We start from the raw sequence: 27524 nt of genomic DNA, 5'->3' as shown, positions 1-27524 counted from the left end.
GATGATATGAGATACCTGATGAGGCCATGATAGGTGATGTAGACATGTAATGTATAAACTTTTACGGGAGTTAAAAGTCGAGCTTATATATATTTTAAAGTGTATTGTACGTGGGATAGGCTCCAGCGCACCGCGCGAGCCTGAAAAAAGGATAAGCGGAAGCGAATGGATGGACGGATGGTGTATTGTACGTGTTACAAACCATTGTGATATTTTTTTTAAATGAAAGGATTGAGAGAATGGTAAAAAGGAAAATGCAAACATGTAGTTAGAGAGGAAGATTAACACTTACCGAATGATATGCGGATAAGGAAAGAGACGCAAGTTGCTGTTGAAATCGGCCGCTCCCTATGCGAACTTGCAAGCAGTCTGAGCGGCGCCAGTTGTCGATATGGCTGAAGGCAGGGGTCTTCTGGGAGCACGGCGGCAGTCTTAACCTGAGCGGGAGATCATAAAAATCGGACCTACAGCCGATTGGCTAACCGGGGTGCGAAGGGAGCCGTGCCATTGTTATGTGATTGGCAGGGGGGCGACATTAGGCGGAGTTGGTCTCCGGCGGAAATTTTCAAACGAGGTAAGCAGCATTCGGGAGCTGAGCGGGAGCGAACAAGCAGGAAAAAATTGTGCTCTGGAAGCGGTTGCGGGTCGGTACGATTAAGAGCGAGGTAGAACTTAGACTCTGCGTAGAATTTTAGAGGTAGCTAGTAAGAGGGATGGTTTTGAAGAAAAAAGACTAAGGATTTTTCCCCTGATTTTGAATATAAGGTTTTGGGAATAGAGGGGGTACCAACAAGTTATTCTAGGGTTTTGGAGAAAACGCGGAGGGATTTTTAAGGAGTTTTCCCTGCGTAAGGAGGATTAGGGTTAGGGGATTGGCGAGAGTTTTTTTCTGACTGAGTTTTATTCTAAATCTACAAATGCATATAAATCGAAATAAAATTTTGCCCCAAGGCATGCAGCCTGTATTTCCGGCCATACTGAATGTTACAAAAGCACAAGTTTAACTAAACAATTTTAATATGGTTTAACAGATTTTTAAACACATAAGCACGGAGCCCCGAGAGAGCACGGTCCGGAGACACGGGCACGCCCAGACACACAGCACGAGCCGTTTATTGTGGCTAGCAAATTAACTGCAAACAAAAGGCAAAACTAACAATACACTAAACTGGTTGAGCTAAATTAAATAAAAACCTACAACAGGAACATGGACCAGACATAAGAAAACTTGACCTCTTGGCCTAGAAACAACGCAGACGATCTGACAATGACACACTGAAAACAAAGGACTTAAATACACAGGAGGTGATTAGGGGAAGTGGGAACACATGGGGGAACAGCTGACTGACATGAGGCTAATGACAGGACAGGAAAACGGAGCTTTTCCGTTTTCGTTTTAAAAAATAATCCCGTCCACACATAAAGGCAGAAATGAAGGAAAACGCTGCTATGAACATGTCAAAGCAACAGGTGGCGATATATTCCTAACTGTGCAGAAATGTTGGCCAATCAGAAGTCTAGAAGCCTCGGTGGGAAAGAGTAAACAAAGCTGGGGCATAGAAGCAGAACCGAGTCGTATGTGTGGAGGGACAGTAACTGTGTGTGTATGTAAGCATTTAAACACTGCAGAGAGTAGAATTAACAGTAACAGTATTGTAGAAATTCATTTCACCAAAACAATAACGTGGCGCACAGTGTGACGTCAAAAAATGCGCACATCTTTGACGCATTTTCTCCGTTTTTCTCGTCCACACGTAAATGCAAAAACGGAGTTTTAGAAGATATCCATCCATCCAGTTTTTAGAAAGCTTCGTTTTCAGTGACTAAAAACGCCGTTTACATGTGGACGAAAGGTGCAAACGCATAGAAAAATCTGCGTTTTCAAAAATACCCGGGTACGTGTGCACGTAGCCTAAATACAATGAACAAAAAACCCACAACTCCTTCAAAATAAAACAGGAAACACGAGACACAGACATGACAATACAAACTTGATAACATAAGACATGCAGCATGAACCACAAAGGGTGAGGGAATACAGGGGCAGAAAACACAAGGAGTCTAATAACCAAATGAACTTTGCTAATCTAACGAACTTAAACATAAACAACATCCAAATAAACTAAAACTTAAAACGCTGGGTCAACAGAAACAAGAACCTGACAAAATATAGTCTATAATTTTTTTTTTTTCTGTACCCCACATAATTAAACATTCAAGTTGAAACTTGAATGTTGCATCCATGGAACATTCAAGAAATGTGAAACTGCTATCAAATAAGGGGTGCTATGTTAATATGTAACTTGACCTGTTAAGGTGTTTTTTGATGGAAATATTATTAATTTGGAGCAGTGCATACTAAGGTTTTTTATTTTTGAAAAACACTGTTTTTATTGTGCGGTTTGTTCAGTAACATTTAAATTATACTCGAATGGTTGATGACTCAAAAATTATGCTGACTGAATCGACTTTTTAGGAAAATCACATTTGCATAATAATTTGGAACACAGTGTAGATTTTTGCTTTGTATGTCTAACCAGACCTTAACAAAAAAATATTTGTAACTTGTGTAAATAATTGTTTGTTTTTTTTACAAACACGCAAATTCTAGTCTACAGATGCACAAGCATAACATTTTCAGATATTTTGGTTTACAAGGTTACAAAACTCAGTTCACAACTTTACAAGTACAAAATATTCATGAGCACAGTTTGAGCCCATCCACACATTACACTTCTTTGTCACAGCTGGATTGCAGATGTTAAATCCGCACAGACTCTGTCTAACCTTGTATCACTTTCACACACATTATTATTAATATATAACCTTCACTTTCTCACAGTAAATCTCACCTGCAGAGACAAACACAAAGACGCTGAAAAACAGGAAATTGTAGCAGAGTGACGAAGTTCCAGCAGACATTTCTGTTTCTGTTTTAAAATCAGAATCTGAGATTCAGAAGAGACTATATGAGATGAACTCTGAGGTTCAGATAAAGCTGAAAGTCCCTGAGTGAGAGAGCAGGTCTGTAACGCCACACTTATGAGTTAGAGAGAGAGATAGAGATGGTGGGCTGGACCGGAGTCCTCCAATGGAAACGCAGAAATGGTTCTGCATTAGGTTAACATTAGGACTGACGTATATTAAATTATATATTAAATTATATTAAATTAATGAGGAACAATCTGGATTCATGGCAGAAACATATTTAATAACAGTCATTTGGTTGGATATGACTGATTATAATACACTGGATGAAAGCTTTATTGTCATTCATTTATTGTTCACCAATTTGGATTTGGAAATTATTTTATATTATTTTTAAGTCATCGGTATATATACTATATATAAAGCTGAGAAGATAATTGAAGCTGGCGCATGGAGATTAGACAAAGCTTTTCTTCAAGCTTTTTTTTTCCTGTGTGTCACAAATTATGGCAATGAATATTAATAGAAAAGAGTAATTACAGGGCATCACTGCTTTAGGTAAATCATTTAAATTATCACAACTGACACGTGTGTTTGTGTCATCCATCTTAGATGATTGTAATAGCTTTTTTTTGTTTTCTTTTTTAAACGGGATTAGAAAAAAATCTCAGTTTCACACCTCTGAGTTGAAAGCAACCTTCCTCCGCCCCTCATACTGGTACAGTAACCCCACCACTTTTTTCCCCAGCATCTTCTAGAATGACATCCTACCTTGGTCAAACTGAAGCTCCTCTGCTGCCACCTGTTGGATTTTTACATAGTTTACATATAGTACCTCACACAGGAAACCTTTCTTACACACACACTTTTTTAGAGAGAGAAGAAAATAAAATAAAAACTGCTTTTGGAGGAGGAGAACATATTTGAATATTTTTGTTAATTTTTTCCAAAAGATCAACAATGTCTGATAACTCATCTCAGCCTCCAATAATACATCCTCATAGATATTTGATTCCATTTTTGTGATCATCTGGATTCATTCTTTGGTCATAAGGTGAGCAGGACTCACTAAAGTGATGCTGTGCCTCTTCAATAAATACAGTGTCTGCAGTTCAGCAGAGAGGAAGTGTTTGTTTCTGTTTACCGGAACAACTGCATTAACCACTAAGATGTGGTGAGACAGATTTGTAGACTCCAAAGTTCCTTTGGTTTACTTAAGTCTATTTTGTCTATGTCTGTGAAGGTTCTCAGTCATCCAGGTCATCGTAGTCTAAGGAGCTTAGAAAAAAAAAGCATCAGGACTTCTTTAAGTTGCTTGAAGACGTTTCACCTCTCATCCGAGAAGCTTCTTCAGTCCTAAGGTCAAATGGTGGAGAGTCCTAGATTTAAACCCAGTGGGAGTTTCCCCCCAAAGAGGGACAATGAACCCCCTATTGAACCTCTACCTAATCACATGAGCCAAGGTGAGAAAATGGGTGTAGCTCACAATCAGCCAGGGTTTCGGGTGAGCTCATTGTGAAACCTGGCCCCACCCTACCATGTGATGTCCTGATGTCAGATGGCCCAGGATGTGAGTGGGTGTTAAGGCGTCTGGGGAGGAATTTCAAAACTGGATTATAGATGGCAGACAGTTGGTGTCGTAAACCACCGCCTCTGATCAAAGATGGTCGCTCACAGTGGACATAAATGGCTTCATTCACTCCTCTTTCAAACCATCTGTCCTCTCTGTCCAAAATGTGAACATTGGCATCCTCGAAAGAGTGTCCTTTGTCCTTTAGATGCAGATGGACAGGCGAGTTTTGTTCTGTGGAGGTGGCTCTTCTATGTTGTGCCATGCGTTTGTGAAGTGGCTGCCATTGTTTTGTTGTTTGTTCACAGTTAGAATAAAAAAAGTTCACAGCTTAGAATAAAATCTATAATTCCTGCTTCATGACTTAGTGAACTATGATCATACATGGTTGAACATCCATTAAGTTATCAGCAGGCATTCATATATGTAGTTAACTCAAGAGGAAAATACACAACAGAGTGGGTTGAACTAACTAGAATGAAAAGTTTGATATTATTGAACTCAGAGATCAGATTTAAAGTTATTTTTCCAAATCTGCCTTCTGGAACTGATTAGTTTTTCAGTAAACCTCAGTTATACTCTGTCTGTATCATTTTATGTTGCATTAGAACAAAAGAGGCAAAGCAAAACTGGTTGCCCAACCCAACCTGTGACCATGAGCTGTGGGACTGTTTTACCCAAAACAGTTTTGCTTCTCCAAATTAGAGAACTGGATGATGACTTTGACCTTTGACCTATGATGACTTTGACCTCAGAGAGGCTTTAAGATCCATTGAAAGTTTAACAGCACTGAGCTCTCTGCTCATTCAGGAAATGTGATTCAGAAGGAAGTCCAGTCTGAGTTCATGAATTTGTAGTTTATCAGACACTACAACACTCAAGTCTGTGTTTTAATCTTATATTACTGAGTGAGACAATATAAATGTTTCCAAGGGGAACAACAACAGGATACTTGTTGTAAGTTACTGAAGACATAAAACATCTGCATGCCAATAAATTAAGTAACTGATTTCCATTAAGTAGTTCTGCAGCATCAGAGTCTAATTCAGTGATAAAAAGACATAAAATCTGTAACATGTGGATGTCCTCTGGTCTGAGGTGCTGGGGGGACCAGTTAGAGACCAGCAGCTGGATGTCAGTGGTTGGACTGGTGGACTACTTCAGTGAAGAGTAGACGACGTCTGGCTCTGGTTTAAAGTCTGAACACAAACACACACAATTCAAACAACAGGAAACATGATTACAAGCTTTGTAGTTCAGTCAAGACCTCCAATCTCCACCTCTCTGCATCACACACAGTCCCAGTTCAGACTTTACTGGGAACCAGTTTTAGATACAAATCAGAACGTCCACACTGCTCACACTTTAAACTGCTTCTTCAAATTATTCTAGTGTGGTTTAGTGTTTCTTTCTCTCAGCTTCAGTTCTTACTTTTTGTTTGTCATTAGTTCCCTCTGTGTTCCGTCTGTAGTTTCTCTGCCTCACCTCTCAGTGTTTCATGTCTTACTTCATTTATGCTGCTGTTTCTGATGGTTGTTTGTGTCGATCTTCATTCCTGTTTTACTTTGTCAGTGAGGTTCAGTCTTTGACTGAAAGAGCTGCTCAGCACCCTCACAGACTCATGCAGAGGGAGATGTGGGTTGTTCATGATGTAATACTGAGTGCATACGTGTGTTCTCACTATAGCAAGAGTAAGTATAGATACATCTAGCACAATATATACCTGGATGGTCTACTGATAACCAGCGGTAATGACAGATGTTCTGTAGTTATTCAGTTGTAGTCAACTGGACTGTCAGACATCTTGCTAATATGTTTCAATTTATCTCAAAGTCCTAGTGAAACATTTATGGACTGTATCCTACTGAAGACTAGTAACATTTTGCTCTCTGGGTACAGAAACAGTGCTCTGTTTTTTTTCTCTCAAGCTCAGAGGTTTTACTTTGTAGGTGAACTGTTGTGTGCAGTTTTAGAGAAACAAATAAAAAAAAATCTAGTGTTTCTTGCAGGTTCAATCAAAAATAGACCCTGCACTATTGTCGGTACTATTCTATTGCACGTCAACTTCAGCTGCCTGCCTGATGTACCTGCAGGGTTATAAGGAGAGTCACAATTATATGTTGCACCATTTCCTGTATTTGAAGCAACACTACGCTGTTGAAATTCATGCACTATAACTTGTGTTTTCACTGCACAAGTTTATTTTTGTTGAATCAGATTGTGAAGATTTGTGTTCTGTGTTCATTTCCAGCTCTTTATTTTTATTCTTGGACTTGACTAGAGTACCTCTGCATGATTCACAGTTCAGGGTAATACTTCATTAGCTTACACTGAGCTTTGTTGGAGCCCCTTAGTTCATCCTGTCTAAAACAATCTGTATTAGCTCCTCTCCCTTTAAGGCAACTTTCTACCATGCTTTCTACCTTGCTGCCAATCACTAATAAAAGGTTGAAATAACAGGTGGCTGGAGCATATGTCACTGAGACCATATTAGGTATCGATGATATCATACAAACCCAAGAGTAGAAAAATCATTATATGTTTAGAGCAATCTGCAGCCTGCACTTTTGGTTCTCATGGATTACTTTATTTAAACTTTTCTTAGCTTAGCCTAGCATAATGACGGTAAACAGGGTGAACAGCCCAGCTGTACCAGAGCTTTCTTGTCCTGATGGTTGTTTGTCCATTACTGACATCGTCAGAGCCCACTGCTGGGTAGACCACAGTTGTATCAGTCTCTGTAATATTAAGCATATAAAATTACTGAAGCTACCACTGTTATATTATTACTCAACAGCTGCAAAGTAATTGACAAGATTAGGTGATTAAGTGATTTTTATAATCGGCAGCATTTTTCAGCTTTCCTATGTTAACACCTCTGCTGTGAAACTCATAATGACCAGAAATAACTGACGGCTCATTCTGTGAAAAACAACTGTGGATGACCACAAGGCTGCTATATTCTAATAATACAAATGCACACACTATACCACAAAGCACAAAGCAAAAGGGTTCTCATGAATTGAACGCTAGCATTAGATCTTGTGGTGAGACGTCTAAACCTTAACCTGGTTCACACTAACTGGGGTCATCAACAGCAAGTAGCTGCTGTGGTTTTACATGCAAGTTTAAAAGTGGTTCAAATGTCTGAGAGGCTGAAAACACAAACAAAGGTCTATGGACTGTTCAATCTGTGACTTAATTGGCTTCACACTAAGCCAAAAAAAATTATCTTCTCAAGAACTTTCACAGGCACAACTTTCTGAGAAGATGGAATGATCTTCCTGCAGTCCTGACCTCAACCTCACTGAACACTTGTGGAATCAGCTTGTGAGTGCTAGTCATGCCATCATGAACAACACAAACACATACAATCTACATACTTGACTCTGCTGCTCAACTCACAAATTTTCCTTACAAATCTTGTGCCATTTAAGAGAAGAAACAGACTTTCCAACAGTATAAGATTTATTGCCAAGAAGCAATAAATTAGTGTTACAACAAAGAAATCAAAGAGAAAGTTCCTTACTAACGCCCTATTTCTGAAACATCCTCACCCCTACTTTGCAGTGTTCCTTAATTGTAAAGTTGCAAAAAAGTTGTTTTAGAAACAAATCTAACAACTCAGCAGCCATTTGAAACACGTCACATAGTTTTGCAATTATATTTAAAATTTTAAATGTCAACCTCAACCCTTTTGATGGAAACACAGTACTACCTTTGCTTTTTCTGATTGGCTGTTGTTGAGGATCTGATAATTGAATGTAACTGTACATGACATAAGTGATGATGTCATCTTCTTCTTGATCTGCTGAAATGATGCAAAATTAAAAATAATATAAATTAAATATCTAAAAACAGGTTGCATTTAGGAAAGTTGTAACTATAATAATAATGTATGTGACCTTTATTCTACTGAAGAATCTTAAACACGAACAATCAGGAAGTCTGAGTCTCACCTTCAGGTTTCCTGTGAGCACATCGTCTCACCAGCAGAACCAGTAACACCAGTAGAACCACAACACAGGATGATCCAACAGAGGAGACCAACATCATAGAGAGAAGAGGATGAGAGCGTGATGGAGGAAGAGCGATGGAGGTGGAACCAGGAGGAGAGGTGAATGTAGGTGGAGGTGTGGATGTAATGCCTTGAGCAGTTATTGATGGAGATTTGGTGGCAGTGAGTGAATGTGAGCTGGTGGGTGAGGGTGTGATGGTGGGTGGAGTTGTGGTGCTGGATGTATGTATAGAGGTGGGTGAAGATCTGACAGTTGTGGTGGTTTTGGTGGTGGGTGTAGATGTAGTGGTGGATGTAGGTGGAGGTGTGGATGTAGGTGGAGGTGTGGTGGTGTGTTTGCCTAAAATAAAGCAAACACAGTCATTAAGTTGTCGTCACATTGTGAATGTTGAAAGCTGCAGAAACACAGACAGGTGAGTGTGTCACCTGTGACAGTGATCCAGCTGGATGGAGACTCTCCATGACCGCTGATGTCACACTTGTAGAGGCCTTCATCAGACCTGGAAACATGCTGGATGGTCATGTGACCTGTAGGCTGCTTCCTGATGAGGGAGCCATCTTTATAGAAAGCAGCTGGGAGGTTGGAGGGAGTGGTCTTTGTTTTACAGAGCAGAGTGACGTCATCTCCCTCCATCACAGGGAGGACAGGACTCTGCAGGATCACTGATCCACCTCAACACAGAGACAAACTACAGCATTTCATCCATTTACACACAGCTTCATCAACACTAACTCCACACACTCAGCTTACCAGTGTCATACCTTTGTTCCTGGCTCTCCACTCTCTTAGTCTCTGAATGTGTTTCATCCGATGACACTATATGACATTTCATCTTTACTTGATAAAATGGAATTATCTACCTGCCCAAATGACTTTATCCATACAGCATTATTTAAAATCTGTTTTCTTGCTAATGGCCTTGTGTTGTAGAAATACACAGCTCAGAAATTACAGGCATATCTCTAAGATCCCTTTCTTGTGAAAGCTTCTTAAAAACGTGGCCAAACAAATCATTTCTTTTATGGAAAAGCATGACATCTTTGACAAATTTCATTCTGGGTTTATGTGTGCTTCACTCTACAAAAAGTCCTTTACTCAAGGTTTCTAGTGATTTCTAGTGATATTTTGAAGTCGGTTGACTCTGCTGCATCCACTGTAATGGTTATCCTGGAGCTTATTTCTGCCTTTGGCACTGTTGATGACAGTATTTTGATTAACAGGCTCTTAGGTTTTGCTCTAAAGTGGTTTAAATCCTATCTTTCTGGCAGAAAGTTCGGTGTTTTTGCAAACCAGGTGATGCCAGACTCTAAGAGTCTGTTCTGTGGGGTACCACAGGGATCAGTCTTGGGAACAATTCTCTAACCCTTTTTTTTTTGGTATATTTTCACCCTAGGCAAATAATTTGGCAATTTTCTCGTGCGTCTTATCATTTCTTTGCTGACGATATTCAGCTTTACTGTTCTTTTAAGCCAAATTAATATTTAAAGTTGTCCTGCTTGATAAACTGTTTTAGTATTAGCAAACAGTGTGTCTCTGACAACTGCTTGCAGGTGAACTCTGATAAAATAGAAACCCTAATTAATGCCCCTGAAAACTGAATAATTGAAATCAAGCAATACCTTTGTGTACAGGTTCGTCTGGCAAACCAAACCTCAGATGTCACCAGTCTATTATTCAAACAAAGACAAAGACAGACTTCAAATCCATTTGAAAGCCTGAAGCTCAGCCTTGTCCATCCAAGCTGGAAAACTGAAAAACCAGTGTTATTTGTAATCTATCGTCCACCTGTCATGGTCCTGGATCATTTTATCTAAGCGGTTTGAGTTTTATGTGTTTTTGTCATTTTTGTATTATGTTAAGGCTACTTTGTTATTTTAAGTGTTATTTGGTAAGTGCCTGGGTTTTTCAGTTTAGTTTTGGTTTATTGGATTCTGCTTTGGGGTCATATCTTACATGCACACAGCTGGATTCATGACAACACCTGGAGAGATACTTACAGAAATACTCTGTAAGTCTTGTTTTTCAGACTTTATCTGATTTGGTGCTCAGCTTAGATACAATAATTGTTGTCATATGTCAGCAGTGTTGGGTAAGTTACTTTAAAATAGTAACTTAGTTACATTACTAGTTACTTCTCTCAAAAGTAACTTAGTTACTTCAAGTTACTCATTACTTTCAGAGTAACTAGTTACTAGGGAAAGTAACTTTGGTTTTACTCAGAATTCTCTTGTTAATGTGTTTCTTCCATAACTTTGCCAGTCTTCTAGCTTGCTTACTTGCCACAAGTGCACTGTGCCACCTACCAATAGAAAGGAAAAGATAATGTGCATATTTCCACGAGAGAAATCCCACGCCTGGACCGTCATTGACTGCTGCCATGATTCTAGCCTACGTCACAGCGTCATGTGCGCCTTTTACATCCAACACAAAAACTGAAAAAAAATCCCACGCCTGATTCTATCCTAGCCTGCTTTTTACATCCAACACAAAAACTGCAGTCGTGGTGCTTTCGATTGTACTCAGAACTCGGAAATTCTGCCTTCTGAATAGGAAGATGTAGGCAACACCAGACTGCAGATGAGCTGCATACAGGGCTGGACTGGGACAGAAAATCGTCCCGGGCATTTTGACTAGAGACCGGCCCACCATTATAGGAAAAATCATAAAGCCTTTGAATGAAAACAAACGCTGTTGTGACAGTGATGTTCACTGTTTTGATGGTATATATGCATCAATCTATCAATCGTTTGTTGTAAGATTCAGATAATTATTTTTTAAAAGCTAGACATTTTATATGAGAATAAGAAAGAAAAGTATTTCTTTGTGCCCACCTCTCCCTGTTAATGCCGTACATGCCCCCCTGGCAAAACTTTGCTAGATCTGCCCCTGCACAGTTACCAGCTGTCAGCTACTTAGAAAAGGATCCTGGGGTTATTTGTCTCTCAGAAACTGTTCATAACTTCCCTTCAACTCATTCATGTCACCTAAAAGGTAAACCTGTTTCTCCATCACCTGTTCAGCTCTGATGATCCAGTAAGGACATCTCCTGATTTCATCCTCATGTTTCCCTCTCACCAGATAACCAAACCATATCATGACCAGCAGTTTTGCAGCTGTGGCTCCAGCAAACATCAGCTGATACTAGAAATTAATATTAAATAAATTCTAACAACAGCTGATCAAGCTTAAACGTGCTGCTGTTGTTTAGCGCGACATCCGCTGGTTTCCTCTTTCTGGCGCAAAGTGAGCGATAAACAGAGAAAAGCCGATCAGCTGATCATTGATCAGTTTCATGATTGAAGTAGAAACAGGAGAGGGAGGGGAGAGAATGAAAGAAGAAGAGGCAGCTGTGCAGCAAAGACACAGAATAACTCCAGCTTTGTGACTTTTTCATTGTAGCTGAATTACGGGACAAACTGTTCTTTTTCACCTCAATAAGAAACGCGTAATATTTTCTCTGAATACCAGACCGGACGGTTGGCAACTCTAATAACTTATGAACAAAATAAAGTTCAACATCATTAACTTCATAGCACCACCCAGCTGTATAGAAACTCCGTCATGCTAGCTAGCACGCAGTACGGAAAAAGTCAGAATAACGAAAATGAACTCCACCTAAACTTGGTTTATATCTGACCCAGAGAGACTGCAGGTCATAACTTCTTACCTGAAGTTCACCTGACACTCTCGGACCAGCGGCCGCCTCGGGTCTATTTTCCTTTTGCGTCCCTTTTCCTTCATCCACCTGCTGGCCTCCACCACTTGCTAATGTTACTAAATCTGTGGAAGCTCTGTGATAGCCACCACACGAAGTAACGAGTAACGACCCTATCTAAATCCCAGTAACGACTAACGCGTTCCTGATTTTGGCATAATAACTAGTTACCGTGCTCGTTACTACAATAATAACGTAGTTACTTTACTTTACTTAATAACGCGTTAGTCCCAACACTGTATGTCAGTAATAGTTGTCAAACAGCTAATACTGTGAGGAACATTGGAGTCATTTTTGATCTCCTTCAACGCACATATTAAACACATATGTAAGACTGCTTTCTTCCATTTGCGCAACATCTCTAAAGTTAGAAATATCCTGTCTCAGACTGGCGCTGAAAAAGTAGTTCACGCATTTATTACTTCCAGGCTGGATTACTCTAATTCATTAATGTCAGGATGTCCATAAACTCCCTGAAAAGCCTTCAGCTGATCCAAAATGCTTTAGCAAGAGTACTGACAGGGACTAGAAAGAGAGAGCATATTTCTCCTGTTTTGGCTTCCCTTCATTGGCTTCCTGTTAAATCCAGAATTGAATTCAAAATTCTCCTTCTCACATACAAGGTCTTAAATAATCAGGCCCCATCTTATCTTAATGACCTTGTAGTACCATATCACCCTATTAGAGCACTTTGCTCTTGCACTGCAGGCCTACTTGTTGTTCTTAGAGTATTTAAAAGTAGAATGGGAGGCAGAGCCTTCAGTTTTCAGGCCCCTCTTCTGTGGAACCTCCCTTAGTTATGCTGCAACAGACATAAGCTGCTGGGAGATTCCCATGATGCATTGAGTTTTCAGGCACCTTTCTCATTCAACATGTGTTAAAAGACCTTTCTGCATTGAATGACACTTGTTATTAACCTCTGTCTCTCTTCCACAGTACGTCATTCATCATGTCTTCCTTCTCTCACCCCAACCGGTTGCAGCAGATGGCCGGCCCTACCTGAGCCTGGTTCTCCTGGAGGTTCCTTCCTGTTAAAGTCTTTCCTTCCCACTGTCACCAAAGTGCTTGATCATAGGGGGTCGTTTGATTGTTGGGTTTTTATCTGTATGTATTATTGTACGGTCTACTTACAATACAAAGCACCTTGAAGCAACTGTTGTTGTGATTTAGTGGTATATAGATTGAATTGAACTCGGGAGCCATTCTTGTGAATGAATCAGAAACAGTGTTTGTTTGTTTTATTCAACTAATAAATATGTCTAAGTGTCAAACGGTTGTCTCGCAAGCTGAATTAGAGGTTAATTTTTATGCTTTTATTTTATCACAGCTTGATTATTGTAAGAGCTATTTATGTGTTTGAATAAGATCTTGACCATCTTCAGTCAGCACAAAATGTTGCTTCTGCTAGGCTTTAACAACACAAAAAAGACACTGCACAAAATTCATATAAAAATCTTTGTCCTTACTTTTAAAGCCCTGTGTGGTCAAGCCCCAGCTTATATTTCTGACCTTCTAGAATGCAGCACCTATTCTTGTAGTCGAAGGCTATTAACGGTCCCTGTAACTCATTTTAAGACCAGGGTTGACAAATACTTTAGAGCAGAGGCGGAGCCAGACATTTGAAACACCCGGGGCTTAGCCCAAAAGGATAGTATGCATGTGGGATTTTTTTTTCCCTTGGGGGGGGGGGGGGGGGGGGGGGGTAGAAATGACTGAAAGATTAATTGGCTCTGTTTTGAGTTTTGTTCAAAAAGACACGAGGACTAAACCCCAATTCAACCAGACCAAGAACTGATCCAGAATTAAAACAGGACTACAACAGTTCAAAATCAGGACTACTTGGGACTTAACCAAGACAGAACCAGAATCAGAACTAGATGATAGTAGCACTAAAAATCATCATAGACCTGCACTACATTTATTTTTTAATTTTACCAAAGTACAATATTTAGATTGAGAAAGGTTTATATAATTATTTAGCCTTGTTGTGCAAACAAGCCTGCATAACTTAATAAATATAGAATTTGAAAAATAACAAACCTAAAAAGAAACACTAGGTATGAGATACATGAGTACCTATGATACGGTGATACTTTTGGTAAACAACCATTTGACTAACATGTGTGTCTCACCTGCTCTTGTTCATCTCTGTTCTGTCCTCATTCTCCATCTCCCTCTCTGTTCCTCTCTCTCTCTTTGTGCTGACAATCATCAAATATACAGACATTTACAAACTCTTCAGATAAAAACACAAACACTTTTTTAATTGTAACATCAAATCAGACTAAATGTTTATTTTTTTAGATTGATAAATATAAAAAACATATTTGTTAACTTTAAGAGTAAAGAGAGAAATCGTCTGTATTTCTTAATTGCAAATGGCACCAAATTGTATTCAAAATTGAGCCACACTTATGGAGCTCCACAGTTCTTTTCCTGGTGTTTTGGTTGACATCTCTTGATTTTCCCATGTCACAGAAACAGGCTCTGTGTTTTGCCTTATATGCATCCACAGCTGTGCCACCTGTTTACTCACATGGACTCTACTAACCTATCAGAAGCTTCTTCAGCTCAGAATGGAATCGTCTGGAGTTTTCTTATTAATTAACAATAAACTTAGTGTACATGTACTCCTAAATTTGATGAAAGTGATAAAAAACAGAAAGCTCTGTCTCTCTTTATTGTGACATTTAACTAATTCAAAAGATATTTCAATATTTATCTAAAACAAAAGTTTACTCTAAATTGATGTTGTGCAGTAAAAATGTTTTATGTTTTCTCCCTAAAGTGTAAATATCTGGTTACAAATGTGAATATCCTGCTGTGTACTGAAATTCCTCTTGTTTTGCATACAAATATACTGAACAACATACAAAGCATAATATATAAAATAACATTTACCTGAGTTTTTCTTTGAAAGAAGCCTCTAATGTCCATTCTTATATTTCAGTACATAACTGAAACCGATTTAGTCGGGGAGGGTAAGAACTGAAAATATGAAATAAACACACGTAAGCTAAGAATCTCTAAAAAAATAGCATTTGTTCGGCTTTTCATTTCGCCATTTGTTGATTCACTTGAACAGCAAGTAACGTAATATTGGTCAAGTGATCAGTTTGATATCAATCTTTCGTGATGCACCGTCATATTTACATTATTTGTACGGTACGAATGATTTGCTTTGGTACCTGCTCAAACTTAAGCTCTCCTTAGTATGGCTGGCTCCGTTTCTCCAACAGCGCACTGACGGGCAGCAGCTGCCCCGCCCCCTCGCTCAGTCGCTTAGTGCCTGAGCTTGGATCATACCAATATCAGGGGGGATTCACGCACAGTCGTAAATTCCCACAGTGTGCACTATGTGCTTCGAATATTGTGTGTACTTTTTGTTTTATACAGTTGTCAGCCAGGCATCTAACTATGAAAAAATTGCACTCCAAAATACCCCGGGCTTCTGACAAAACAACCCGGGCTTAAGCCCAGTAAGCCACCCCCACGCTCCGCCCCTGCTTTAGAGCTGTGGATTCTTTTAAGAATCAACTAAATTCTCATTTATTCAAATTAGCTTTTAACTAGTTTTAGGCTGTATGATGTTATATGTATGCTGTTTTATATTTTTGCTCTCAGTTTTTTTTTTATTGTAAAGCACTTTGCGATTTTTGATCTACTTACCAGTGACTGTGAGGTGAACCATGTTACTGACGGTGCCTTCTCTGGACTCACACCAGTAAACTCCACTGTCAGATGGGTAAGTATATCTGATGTTACAGGAAGAACCAGCTGGTGTTCCCCACCCATCTCCACACTGAGTCCTCTCTTGTTTGCTTGTGTTTCTCCTCAGAGTCCATCCAGCAGAGCTGTCGTCCTCCTCACAGCTCAGAGACACAAAGTCATATTGAAAGAACTGGGAGCTGCTGGGACTCACAGTCAGACGAGCTGTGAGGGTTAAAATGAAAAATTGATTATGTTTTATACTTGATAAAAAGGTCCAAATGGTTTATTGCTTTTATTATTTTATAATTTTCATTCTCAAAACATCAAACCAAACAGATCATATTACATTACATTTTCCATTAACACAATAAATTATATTGGAACTGTACTAAATTCCGTAACATTACAGTTACATTACAACATTAACATTAACAGTAACATTACAGTTACAGTTATGGTGTTGCTTGCATTACAAATGTTCTTCAGTTTTCTGCACACCAGGAAAAAAGAAATATGGCGTAGAAACTGAACATTAACAGTGTTGCCTGAAAACTTCTTTGTTTGATCACTTCTTAATGAAATTAACGAAAGCTAGAATAATTGGCCCTAAAAATCTTAGAAATGTGGTATCTAAGCAGATACTTACTGTGGATGGCATTATTCTGATGTCCAGTAACACTGTGAGGAAGGTGTTGTTTTTTTTACAGGATATGTCCTTCAGTGAATATATTAAACTAAAATGTAGCTGTATGCTGCAGCAAGAGCACTGACAGGAATTACAAAGAGAGAGCATATTTCTCCTATGTTAGCTTCTCTTCACTGGCTCCCTGTTAAATCCACAACTGAATTTACAGTGGTGTGAAAAAGCATTCGTGCTCTTTCTAATTTCCTGTTTTTGTATGTTTGTCACACTCACTGTAAATGTTTCAGATGATCAAACACATTTAAATATTAGACAAAGAAAACACAAATGTAGTTTATAAATTAAATTACACCAACGCCACCATGGAAAGAATCCATGCTCAGATGGCCCTGTGTGGAAAAAACGATTAAGTGTGACAAACATACAAAAAAAGGGAAATCAGGTAGGGCACAAAGTGTCATGGTTCTGGGTCATTAGACCCAGCAATGTTTTGTTGTGTGTTATGGTGATTTCTTCAGGGCAGGGATAGCTCAGTAGGTAGAGTGGTGGCCCCATGATCGGAAGGTCGGGGGTTCGATTCCCCTGAACAGCTACCCTGAGGTACCCCTGAGCAAGGTACCGTCCCTACACACTGCTCCCCGGGCGCCCAGTGGCTGCCCAGTGGCTGCCCACTGCTTCACTGAGTGAATGGGTTAAATGCAGAGAGGGATTTTCCCCACGGGGGCCAATAAAGTACACTTTCTTCTTCTTTTAGTTGTAATGTATTGAGCTGGTTTTGCTTCAAAGTTTAGTTATTCTTGATCTATATTTTCTTGTTGCTTTGTCATTCCCCATTTCCTGTCTAAGTCTGTCATGTCCTCTGTCTTCGTTCCTTAGCCAATGCATTTAATATTTAGATATTAAATATTTAGATTTATTAATCTCTGTCCGTCTTCCACAGCATTTCTTTTGTTTTATCTCCCCCAGCTCACCCTAACCAGTTGTGGCAGATGGCTGCCTCTCTCTGAGTTTAGTTTTGCTGAAGGTTTCTTCCCACTTTAAGGGAGGTTTTCACTTCCACTGTCGCCAAAGTGGTTGCTCAAAGGGGGTTGTCTGATTGTTGTGGTTTTCTTTTCATCTTTGTAGAGTTCTCTCTCTCATTATGAAGCATATTGAGCACCTTGATGGTGAGTGTATGTTTCCACAGGCCCCGCTAGTTAAGAGACTTATTCCTCATGATGAGCGAAATCAAGACAGAACATCTTTAACTGGTCTTTAACTCGCTAACGAGGAAAGGCTTTGGTCAGAACCAGGCAGTGGAGCTATGCTCCTCACCTGTCTCTAGCCCAAATACTTTAAAGAGCAGCTGTCCTCGCAACCTTTTTAATGACAAACTGTTACAATACACATCACAGCACCTCCCTCCGTAAAACCCCCCTTGGTTGTGAAGACAAGGCCCTATGCGTGTTTATGTGTGTGCACGTGTATGCATGTGCAAGAACTTGTGTTTGTGTGTGACCTCCTGCTCACCAAAAGGATAATAAAATCAGGAAGCAAAATCAAACAGAATCTTCACAAGGGATGTGCTTGTGATAAAACACTACAGCCTCCTCCCAGAACCTTAAGAGGGAGGGGGACAAAGGAATGTCTTGATCCTGTAGTTTGAACTAAAACTTTACAAATTTAAGAAGCACAATGGCAACATTCAACAATCTGACTTAACAGTGAGTGTTGTATTGTGCTGAATTGAATTCACTCCTACGTTAAAATGTCAAACTTTATGTGTTTATAGTCTGATGCAAAAATTGTTCTCCGTAGATTTCACCCGTTTAATACTGTTAGAAGGGTGGAGTTGTTGTTTTTTAATAACTTGCATGTTTGGTGTCTTCTGGCCTTCACGCATAAAGCAGCAGACAGGCAGCCCTCCTTAACTTGTGTCCTCCTGGCGGTTTCTTCCTGAGTATTTCTCTCCCAAATGTTTGCTCAAACGGGGTTGATTGTAAGGATTTTCTTTGTATTATTGTAGAGTCTTTATCTTACAGTATAATGTGCTTTGTGTTTTGACTCTATGGGATTAATATAAAATTGAATTGAGAAAGAAAAAAACAATCAAAGAATGTTTTTTGTTCTTTTAATTTTCCATATTTTTAAAGAATTACATTTTTTCGGCACATTTGTGCTACAGTTAACTAATTTCAGTCCATAGGCAGGAGGAAGAGAGTAGTTGTAGTTTTTGAAAACTGTGGAGATATATAGCCAGGAATCCAGAGTAATGTTAAAGCTGAGTGAATGCTGACCCCAGCTCAGCAGCCAGATGCTGAACTTCAACAGGTAACAAACTGATCAGTAGTCAGGCTGCAGCCTCCATTTCTACCTGTTCATGTTTCTACAGAATCACTGTGGTAATCACTTTAAAGTGTCTTTGCACCGGTTTCCATCTTTATTTTGTGTTGTATTTGTACACAAATGCTAAGTGAAATATCACCAATACAAATCACTTAATGTGTCCTCATTAAGTGTATTGGTGTGTGTGGCTGTAGCCTTAGCTTTTATCTTTGTTAAATGGTAATTATGAGGCTGTGTATTTCAGGTCATTTTACAGCATAGGTGTCAAACTCTGGCCGCCTAATTACATTTGGCCCGCGAAGCCATACCAAATTACTATTAGAGCTGGCCTACTGGTATTATACAGCTAATATACAGTGGGGCAAAAAAGTATTTAGTCAGCCACCGATTGTGCAAGTTCCCCCACCTAAAATGATGACAGAGGTCAGTAATTTGCACCAGAGGTACACTTCAACTGTGAGAGACAGAATGTGAAAAAAAAAAATCCATGAATCCACATGGTAGGATTTGTAAAGAATTTATTCGTAAATCAGGGTGGAAAATAAGTATTTGGTCAATAACAAAAATACAACTCAATACTTTGTAACATAACCTTTGTTGGCAATAACAGAGGTCAAACGTTTACTATAGGTCTTTACCAGGTTTGCACACACAGTAGCTGGTATTTTGGCCCATTCCTCCATGCAGATCTTCTCGAGAGCAGTGAAAAACAGCCCCATAGCATGATGTTTCCACCCCCATGCTTCACAGTAGGTATGGTGTTCTTGGGATGCAACTCAGTATTCTTCTTGAGTTTATACCAAAAAGTTCTACTTTGGTTTCATCTGACCACATGACATTCTCCCAATCCTCTGCTGTATCATCCATGTGCTCTCTGGCAAACTTCAGACGGGCCTGGACATGCACTGGCTTCAGCAGCGGAACACGTCTGGCACTGCGGGATTTGATTCCCTGCCGTTGTAGTGTGTTACTGATGGTGACCTTTGTTACTTTGGTCCCAGCTCTCTGCAGGTCATTCACCAGGTCCCCCCATGTGGTTCTGGGATCTTTGCTCACCGTTCTCATGATCATTGTGACCCCACGGGATGAGATCTTGCGTGGAGCCCCAGATCGAGGGAGATTATCAGTGGTCTTGTATGTCTTCCATTTTCTGATGATTGCTCCCACAGTTGATTTATTCACACCAAGTTGCTTGCCTATTGTAGATTCACTCTTCCCAGTCTGGTGCAGGTCTACAATACTTTTCCTGGTGTCCTTCGAAAGCTCTTTGGTCTTGGCCATGGCGGAGTTTGGAGTCTGACTGTTTGAGGCTGTGGACAGGTGTCTTTTATACAGATGATGAGTTCAAACAGGTGCCATTAATACAGGTAACGAGTGGGGGACAGAAAAGCTTCTTACAGAAGACGTTACAGGTCTGTGAGAGCCAGAGATTTTCCTTGTTTGAGGTGACCAAATACTTATTTTCCACCCTAATTTACGAATAAATTCTTTACAAATCCTACCATGTGAATTCATGGATTTTTTTTTTCACATTCTGTCTCTTACAGTTGAAGTGTACCTCTGGTGCATATATGTATGTATATATTGTTTGGTATAAAGCTTTGCTTGTTCCATATTCAGTTTTCCAGCAAAACTTTGAGTCCATAAGAAAAGATTCATTCTTATATCTGGAGGAAGATTTTTTTTTTCAATAAATATTAACGTTAGCCCGTGACTTTGTTCCAGTTTTGAATTTTGGCCCACTGTGTATTTGAGTTTGACACCCCTGTTTTACAGGGTAACATGGTAATGTATTGAGTATTATAACAAACTACTATCTGTAATGTGTAATGCATACATTTTTTGATTAACAATATCAGGACTGGCAGGCATTTCTAGCTACATTTTATAAAATGACCCAGTGTTGGGAAGGTTACTTTTAAAATGTATTCCACAACAGATTACAGAATATGTGCCCCAAAATTTATTTATAATGTGTTCTGTTATATTACTCAATGAGTATAACGTATTCTGAATGCTCTGGCTCGTAGCCGAAAAGTAGCTTTACTTTGTTGTCTGGGTCAACTTTGCTAGCGAGAGACAGAGAGAGGCGTTGAATGACATGAACACAGTGTACAGTCACCAGATCGAGACCCCTGCATTAGAGTCTCTTATTGCATAAAATAAGTAACTGTATTCTGATTACTACCTTTTTAAACAAGAACCGTAACGGAATACAGTTACTCATATTTTGTATTTTAAATATGTAGCGATACATGTATTGCCCACGAATACTGCGCAAGTGCCCTGTACTTATGTGCATTTTGCGGGCAACAAATCAGGTTTTTGCAAGAAACAATGAAACAAGTACTGTAAGTATTTACTGGGTTGTGGGCCGTGTTATGGAGTGACGTAATTTCATCTATTTTCAAACTTCCATGTATTTTAAAGGGAAAGAGATACAGATTGTTCTGTAAATAATTTTTAGTATTGCAGCAACCCGAGTAATTACTGGTTCTGCTTAAGTAATTTTCTGCATAATGGAAGTTTCACTATTAAGTCTGTCTTATATATTATCTATAAAATTAAAACTATCATAATCACTTTTCTTGTTGCAGGGTAGTTGCGCCTTGTTGTCCACAAATTGCATGCAAGTATTGGGTACTTGTGCCTTATTCGCAGGTCGTGTAATAAAGTGTTACCACATTTATCAGGTTTAAACTGTGACAGAAGAAGGTTACTGACCTTGGTTTGTTGAGCAGCTCAGCAGTGAGATCAGAACTAAAGAGAAATGACACTCAGGTTGATTTGAGTGTCATTTCAAATCAACTCCACACAAACAGCTGACAAACACACAAACTCTCTCTGGTATATCTACTCGTTTTCTATTTGATGACAGGAATATGTTTCAAAAACATTTGGACAACAAAAGATGGGGAAGTGTGTAATAGTAAAACAGAACATCCCATATGTATATTCTTACAGTTTATACTGTTCTAGCTCCTCTATTCAAATTTAATTATTATTTTTTTAAATCTCAGAAACAGCACTGAATGTAATTGTTGTGATCATAAATATGTGCACTGACTACACTGTTCATATAATACAACATGTCCTCTACTCCTAAAAGAAACCACAGTACACTCATGTGTCCACTGAGCAGCTGTGTTGATATAACGAGTGAATGATTTGATCTTTTCACTGCCTGCTGTGTTTCCTCGACTCCTGAGCAAAGATAAAGAGTCAGTTCAGACCTGCAGTTGGTCCTCGTGGTGTTTTGAACTTGAATTCAGCCTGATTTGTTTTTCATGTCTTCTCCTCCATCATCAGTTATCAGGAGAGCAGACAGTCAAAGTACAAGAATTCAAACAAACACAGAGATTCTACTTACAGAGCAGACACAGCACAGATGTTTCCTTCATCGTCCTTCTCACTCATTTGAGCTTTTTTTCATTTCTGTCACTGACACCAAGTAAAGCCCGCCCTCTTCCTCTGAGCACCAGCTTTCTATTGGTTCAAATAGAGTTAGTGGTTAGTGTGTGTGTGTGTGTGTGTGTGTGTGTGTGTGTGTGTGTGTGTGTGTGTGTGTGTGTGTGTGTACGTCCCCCTCAGTGAGAGAGGCAGATATGAGCTGAAACACAGGAATCAAACCAGGGACGCTGCTGTTATGGAGCTGAACTGGAACCATTCAGACACTGAGGCCCTCTGAACACATTTTAATTACAGCTGTGCAGAGACACACTGATGACTGACTGGAACACTATGATTCACATTTTACATGAACACCATCCTCACACATGTTTATATGTGGCCACTAGAGGGAGATGTTTCACTATAAATACTGTAGGACAAGAGAGGCATTATGGACAAAAACATCACATCCCCCATTTTATTTACAATATAATATTTATTTAAAATGTTCTGATTGTTCAAATATGTTATTTTTTTATTGTTGTAAAATAATGTGTGCCCCAGTCTCCAATAAGACAGTACTGGAAGGGTAGTTATTCCTCCGTTACCACATAAAAGGGAGTATCTCCTGAAATGAGCAGCTCTCACAGTAGTAAACAAGCCCGGCCACTAACCATAATGCAGTGCCTAACAAGAGCTGTGTGAGACTATGTACAAAGGTGTAACAATATACTATGTCTATACATTTGCAGGTAAGCAGATACAAGAGAGTAAATAACTTGAGCTGTGTTTAAAGATAAGTCAACGGGGTTACAGAGAATGTAGGAAAGTTGTCCGTTAACCCCCTTTATGTGTCATTAGTATATATTCATTGGTAGCAATAACCTTGAAGCTAACAATTAGCAGCTAGAGCTAATTCGCCAGTATGAGTTGAAAACTCGTGGCATTGTCGTTTGATCTACACCTGTATCGGCTGTAATCTCAGTGGATGAAGACTGGCTATCACACTATCTTTTGTTTATGTTTATTTTACTTATGTACTACTGACAATACAATTTAATTATTTTATTTATACAAATCACAACAAGAATCACCTCAAGGCGCTTTATATTGTAAGGTAAAGACCCGGTAAAGACCGTACAGTAATACATCATGGATACAAGTAACTCATTGGAACATTTTTGTCATTTCTGTAATTTGTGGTTCCTCCTTTCTCGTGCATGTGCACTGGAAATCACTCAAGATAATTGGAGCAATAGGTGTGGTGACTCCCAAGCTAGGGGGTTCCCAGGAACAATATCGGAAATTTCTATAAGAGCTAAGATACTTCACATGACCCTCAAGGTCTCAGGCCTCTGGTAGAGGACCGAAGCTTGAAGGAAAGACCCTCCGCAGAGGTGAGAAAAGGGAAATAGACCCCAGCTTCTGTGGAGCTTGTGCTCAGAGCTTTTTCCTGCCCTGCCATGATTAGTGCCTCCCTTTCAGTCCAGCTACTGGTAGAACTTCTGGATACCACTTCTTCTATCTGACCAAAGGGTGCAGCAAGAGTACTGACAGGGACGAGAAAGTAACACTGGAGGAACCTTGGAGTCATTTTTGACCAGGATATGTCCTTCAATGCACATATTAAACAAATACGTGAGACTGCTTGTTGGGTTTAAGTCAACCCTACTGATGAACAGAAACTGTTACTGAAAGCAACCACACAGACACCAGTGTATGTTTCACTTGCAAGGGGAGCATCAAGGAGGGCAGTGTTGCCACTCGCCTGTCCAAGCAACTCCAATTCCTGCATGTCCGCCTCACTCTTTAATTGATAAAAGAGGTTACACACAACTCAGTTAACCACGTGACAGTTTTTGGCCATGTCACCCACATCACTTTGCTGCAACAGAATATAGTTAGTGAATGTATTAGCAATCATTGTACTCATCATTTATCTTATACATGGTGAAATGCATTCTTCAGACAGACAAAACAATGTCAACTGTACAAAAGACATTATCTGATAAATCCACAAGAGCACACAGGTCTCCCCTTGGCGGTTTGTCTCTCTTAACCTTTATCTGCCAGATTATGTACATTATTTTGCAAGCTTGCTCCTGTATTGAGCCAAATCTGTTGAGCACCTCGTACACCCCTGTAGCCTTCCTCAATGTTACTGCAGGATCACTTTCCAGCTTTTCCACATTTCACTGTTGTTCACAATCTCCTCATGATGATCTGTAGGAAGCCAAGTGGTACAGCCCTCTGCCTTAATAGAACAGAACAGTCTGGTTTCTATTCAGTTCAATTCAGTTCAATTCAATTTTATTTATACAGCACCAAATCACAACAACAGTTGCCTCAAGGCACTTTATGTTGTACAGTAGATCGTACTTTAATAGATACAGACAAAAACCCAACAATCATATGACCCCCTATGAGCAAGCACTTTGGCGACAGTGGGAAGGAAAAACTCCCTTTTAACTGAAAGAAACATCCAGCAGAACCAGGCTCAGGGAGGGGCGGGGCCATCGGCTGTCTGTTACCCACCAACTCGATAGCTAACCGGGGGTTCAAGGGTCACTCGAGCCGGTGAGAACAGCTAACTCCCGGCTAGTGATGGAATTTCCGGCTCTTTTGGCTCGGCTCACTAAAAAGAGCCGGCTCTTTCGGCTCCCAACCGGCTCTTCAGGTTGTTTTGTTGCTTTAACTAATTTATTATTAACAACAATATAAAATTATGCACAAAAGGAATTACTAATGTAAAAAAAAATTGGTTTTATTTATATATGTTTATATATAAAAATATACTGTGCCCCCTAGAGACAAAGCACATACAAACTCCAAAGCATGTAAAAACTCCAGAACACATTTCTAGCGTTAACTGAACTTCCAAAAAAGAGCTACCTAGATCAATTGTGGGCCACTGTCCGCAGTGTTGGGAAATCCATACCAGGCTGGAACGAGTCAAGGTAGGTGAGCATCCACGAGAAGACACAGCAGATGCATCCTACTAATACTGACAGGACCAGGAGACTCCAGAAACCGAGCATCTTCTCTTCAGTGCCATCCTCGCCTGTCACCCTCTCTGCCCGCAGCTCTTTGAGTATGGGGTAGATAAGGGCGCAGAGAAACCCTTAGTACTAATTTGTATTATAATTCAATTTTCACGAAATATTCATATTCAATATTGGTCCTTTTATATTATAACCACGGATCCACCCAGGCTCATGGTGGGGCAGGGCTCTGTCCTGGGATGCTTAAGTACAAGGTAATGTAGACCTGACCAGGTATCCAGTCTGTCAGAATTGTTTTCAATATTTGGTTCAAAAACATGAGTGACAACAAAAATCCAACAAGGATTCTTGCATATGATGAATGAAGTCTGTCTTTGACTGTATTCTCCAGCTGATCCATCAAACCCCCAGCAGGTGAACCTTATTCATGACATAACACTGCAACAATGTAAAAAATGAAACAGCAACAGTCTAAATGTAAAGTGCATTCTAAAGTCCTCTTCAATAAATTATATGCAGAGTCATTCAGGACTGTAAAACGTGAACTACAGAACCCAGAGTCTTCATCATTAAATCTCTGGTTGCTTCATTTTTTTATCCTATATCAGACACTTTAAGGTTAGGTTAGGTAAAGTTGCATTCTCATGGTGAGGCAAAGTGCTTTATGTGTGTATGTGCGTGTCATGAACGGCTATAAAAGGCCTATAATTAAAGAACAAAGCGGGTTTGAGTTCGAGTTGCGGCAGACTGTCACTACTTGTAAGTGGAACGCAGCCTTCCTACGGCGGACAGCTAATAACAGGAATCGGACGCGGTCCACCCAAGTCCACAGCAACCACCATAGCAACCGCCTAGCATGACCTTAAAAACATATTCTGTCTTCATAACTATCAAACACGTGAAATGATTTGCAAAGTGTGAAAGTGTTACAGCTGCAGAGAGCTATGGCGGCATCTTTGGAAGCTGTTTACATAGCTAATAATATACGATGTAACCATGGAGACAGTCAGTCACGTGAGCTAGCGGTGCACGTTTACTACAGTGAATAAGGTGATTGCGTCCACACGCTGCAGAGGGTAAAGACATTACTTCAATATTGTTTTATATTGATATATATTTGCCTTCTGTTGACCATCACCTCAGGTTCACCATCACAGTTTCAGCAGACAGATGCACACTGTCTAAATATGAACACATTCAAAAACTCATGTCTCAGAAATAACCACAGCTGTTCATGTTTGTCATTAGTTTTATTTGTAAGAAAATTATGAGCTTCATATTGTGCATCAAATAAAAGAACATTTCACAACTCTGAGTCAACAGAAACAGGTAACAGAAATGTCTCTAATGTAGACATGTACAGTGTAGTGTAAGCATCAAAAGATCATAAAGGAAACACTAACATTTATGTGAAACTAATTGTAATAAAAAAAAATGAACAGGTGGTTTATAGATGTAAAAGAAAGAATCTGAAAACAACACTTTTTTGGTCTAAGTGATCAAAGTAGAAAACAGAACTGGGGCCTGTTCTTCGTACCTCGCTAAGTAAGTTAGCTGGATTAGATTGTTGACGATTTCGCGTGATCCTGGATCGTTCGGTTCCCCGAAGCTCATCCGGGACTTGCTGTCATAGCAACAGAGCCGTAAGCGTAAACCTGCTCGGGAGCAGGCTTACTTTATGTAAACAGGATTAGATCGCGGCCACGCAGGTATGTCCGCTTCATTTATACGAAAGCAACAGCGATATTCCACCACTGTTTCACCATAAATAAATAACATCAATGTAACTAAAGATAATGCAGTACTTGATCCATTTATTGATTTCATACAGATACATACAGGTCATTTCCTAAAAAAGGGAAATGTACTATTAACATTCTATTACATGTATGTGATTATTACAGATGTAATTCATATTTCAGAGTAGTAATAGTAAATTACTTCGTGTAATCAAGATGAGAGACCACGGCTATAAAAGCGAAGGTGGATTTGGGAAGCCTGTCGCAGCCATGTCCTGTCCGTTTACGCGAGCAGCCCATTGCGGAAGGTGCAAGATTGATAAGGAGAGTTTTCAGAATTCAGCGTATATTGCGGGACAGACAGGATCCTTTAGCTCAGCGCGACAGTGTGCTCATTGAGAGATATCGATATTCCCGTGAGGGTATTATTCACTTAACCAACTTGTTGACGAGGGGGTGCAGGACCACCACCTGTCTTTTTT

General features: G+C 39.6%; 1 protein-coding gene and 1 long non-coding RNA gene across 2 annotated transcripts; both read right to left on the bottom strand.

The window, feature by feature from the left end:
• Positions 1-5378: 5378 nt before the first annotated feature.
• On the bottom strand, positions 5379-9328 carry LOC106676587 (uncharacterized). Its single transcript, XM_076878379.1, has 5 exons — positions 8943-9328; positions 8458-8856; positions 8217-8309; positions 7152-7236; positions 5379-5697 (listed from the first exon to the last, which is right to left on the bottom strand). Coding segments are annotated over exons 1-5 (786 nt in total). The 5' UTR covers positions 9151-9328; the 3' UTR covers positions 5379-5696.
• A 6592-nt stretch (positions 9329-15920) lies between these two features.
• LOC143414298 (uncharacterized) lies at positions 15921-22396 on the bottom strand. The gene is made up of 3 exons (XR_013094823.1): positions 22282-22396; positions 21636-21671; positions 15921-16165 (listed from the first exon to the last, which is right to left on the bottom strand). It is a non-coding gene; the product is annotated as an uncharacterized LOC143414298 (long non-coding RNA).
• Positions 22397-27524: the final 5128 nt, after the last annotated feature.

The sequence above is a fragment of the Maylandia zebra genome, linkage group LG3 (assembly GCF_041146795.1).
Source record: "Maylandia zebra isolate NMK-2024a linkage group LG3, Mzebra_GT3a, whole genome shotgun sequence".
Classification (NCBI taxonomy): domain Eukaryota; kingdom Metazoa; phylum Chordata; class Actinopteri; order Cichliformes; family Cichlidae; genus Maylandia; species Maylandia zebra.
Note: the sequence above shows the minus strand (reverse complement) of the source record. Positions and strands in the feature narration are given on the sequence as shown.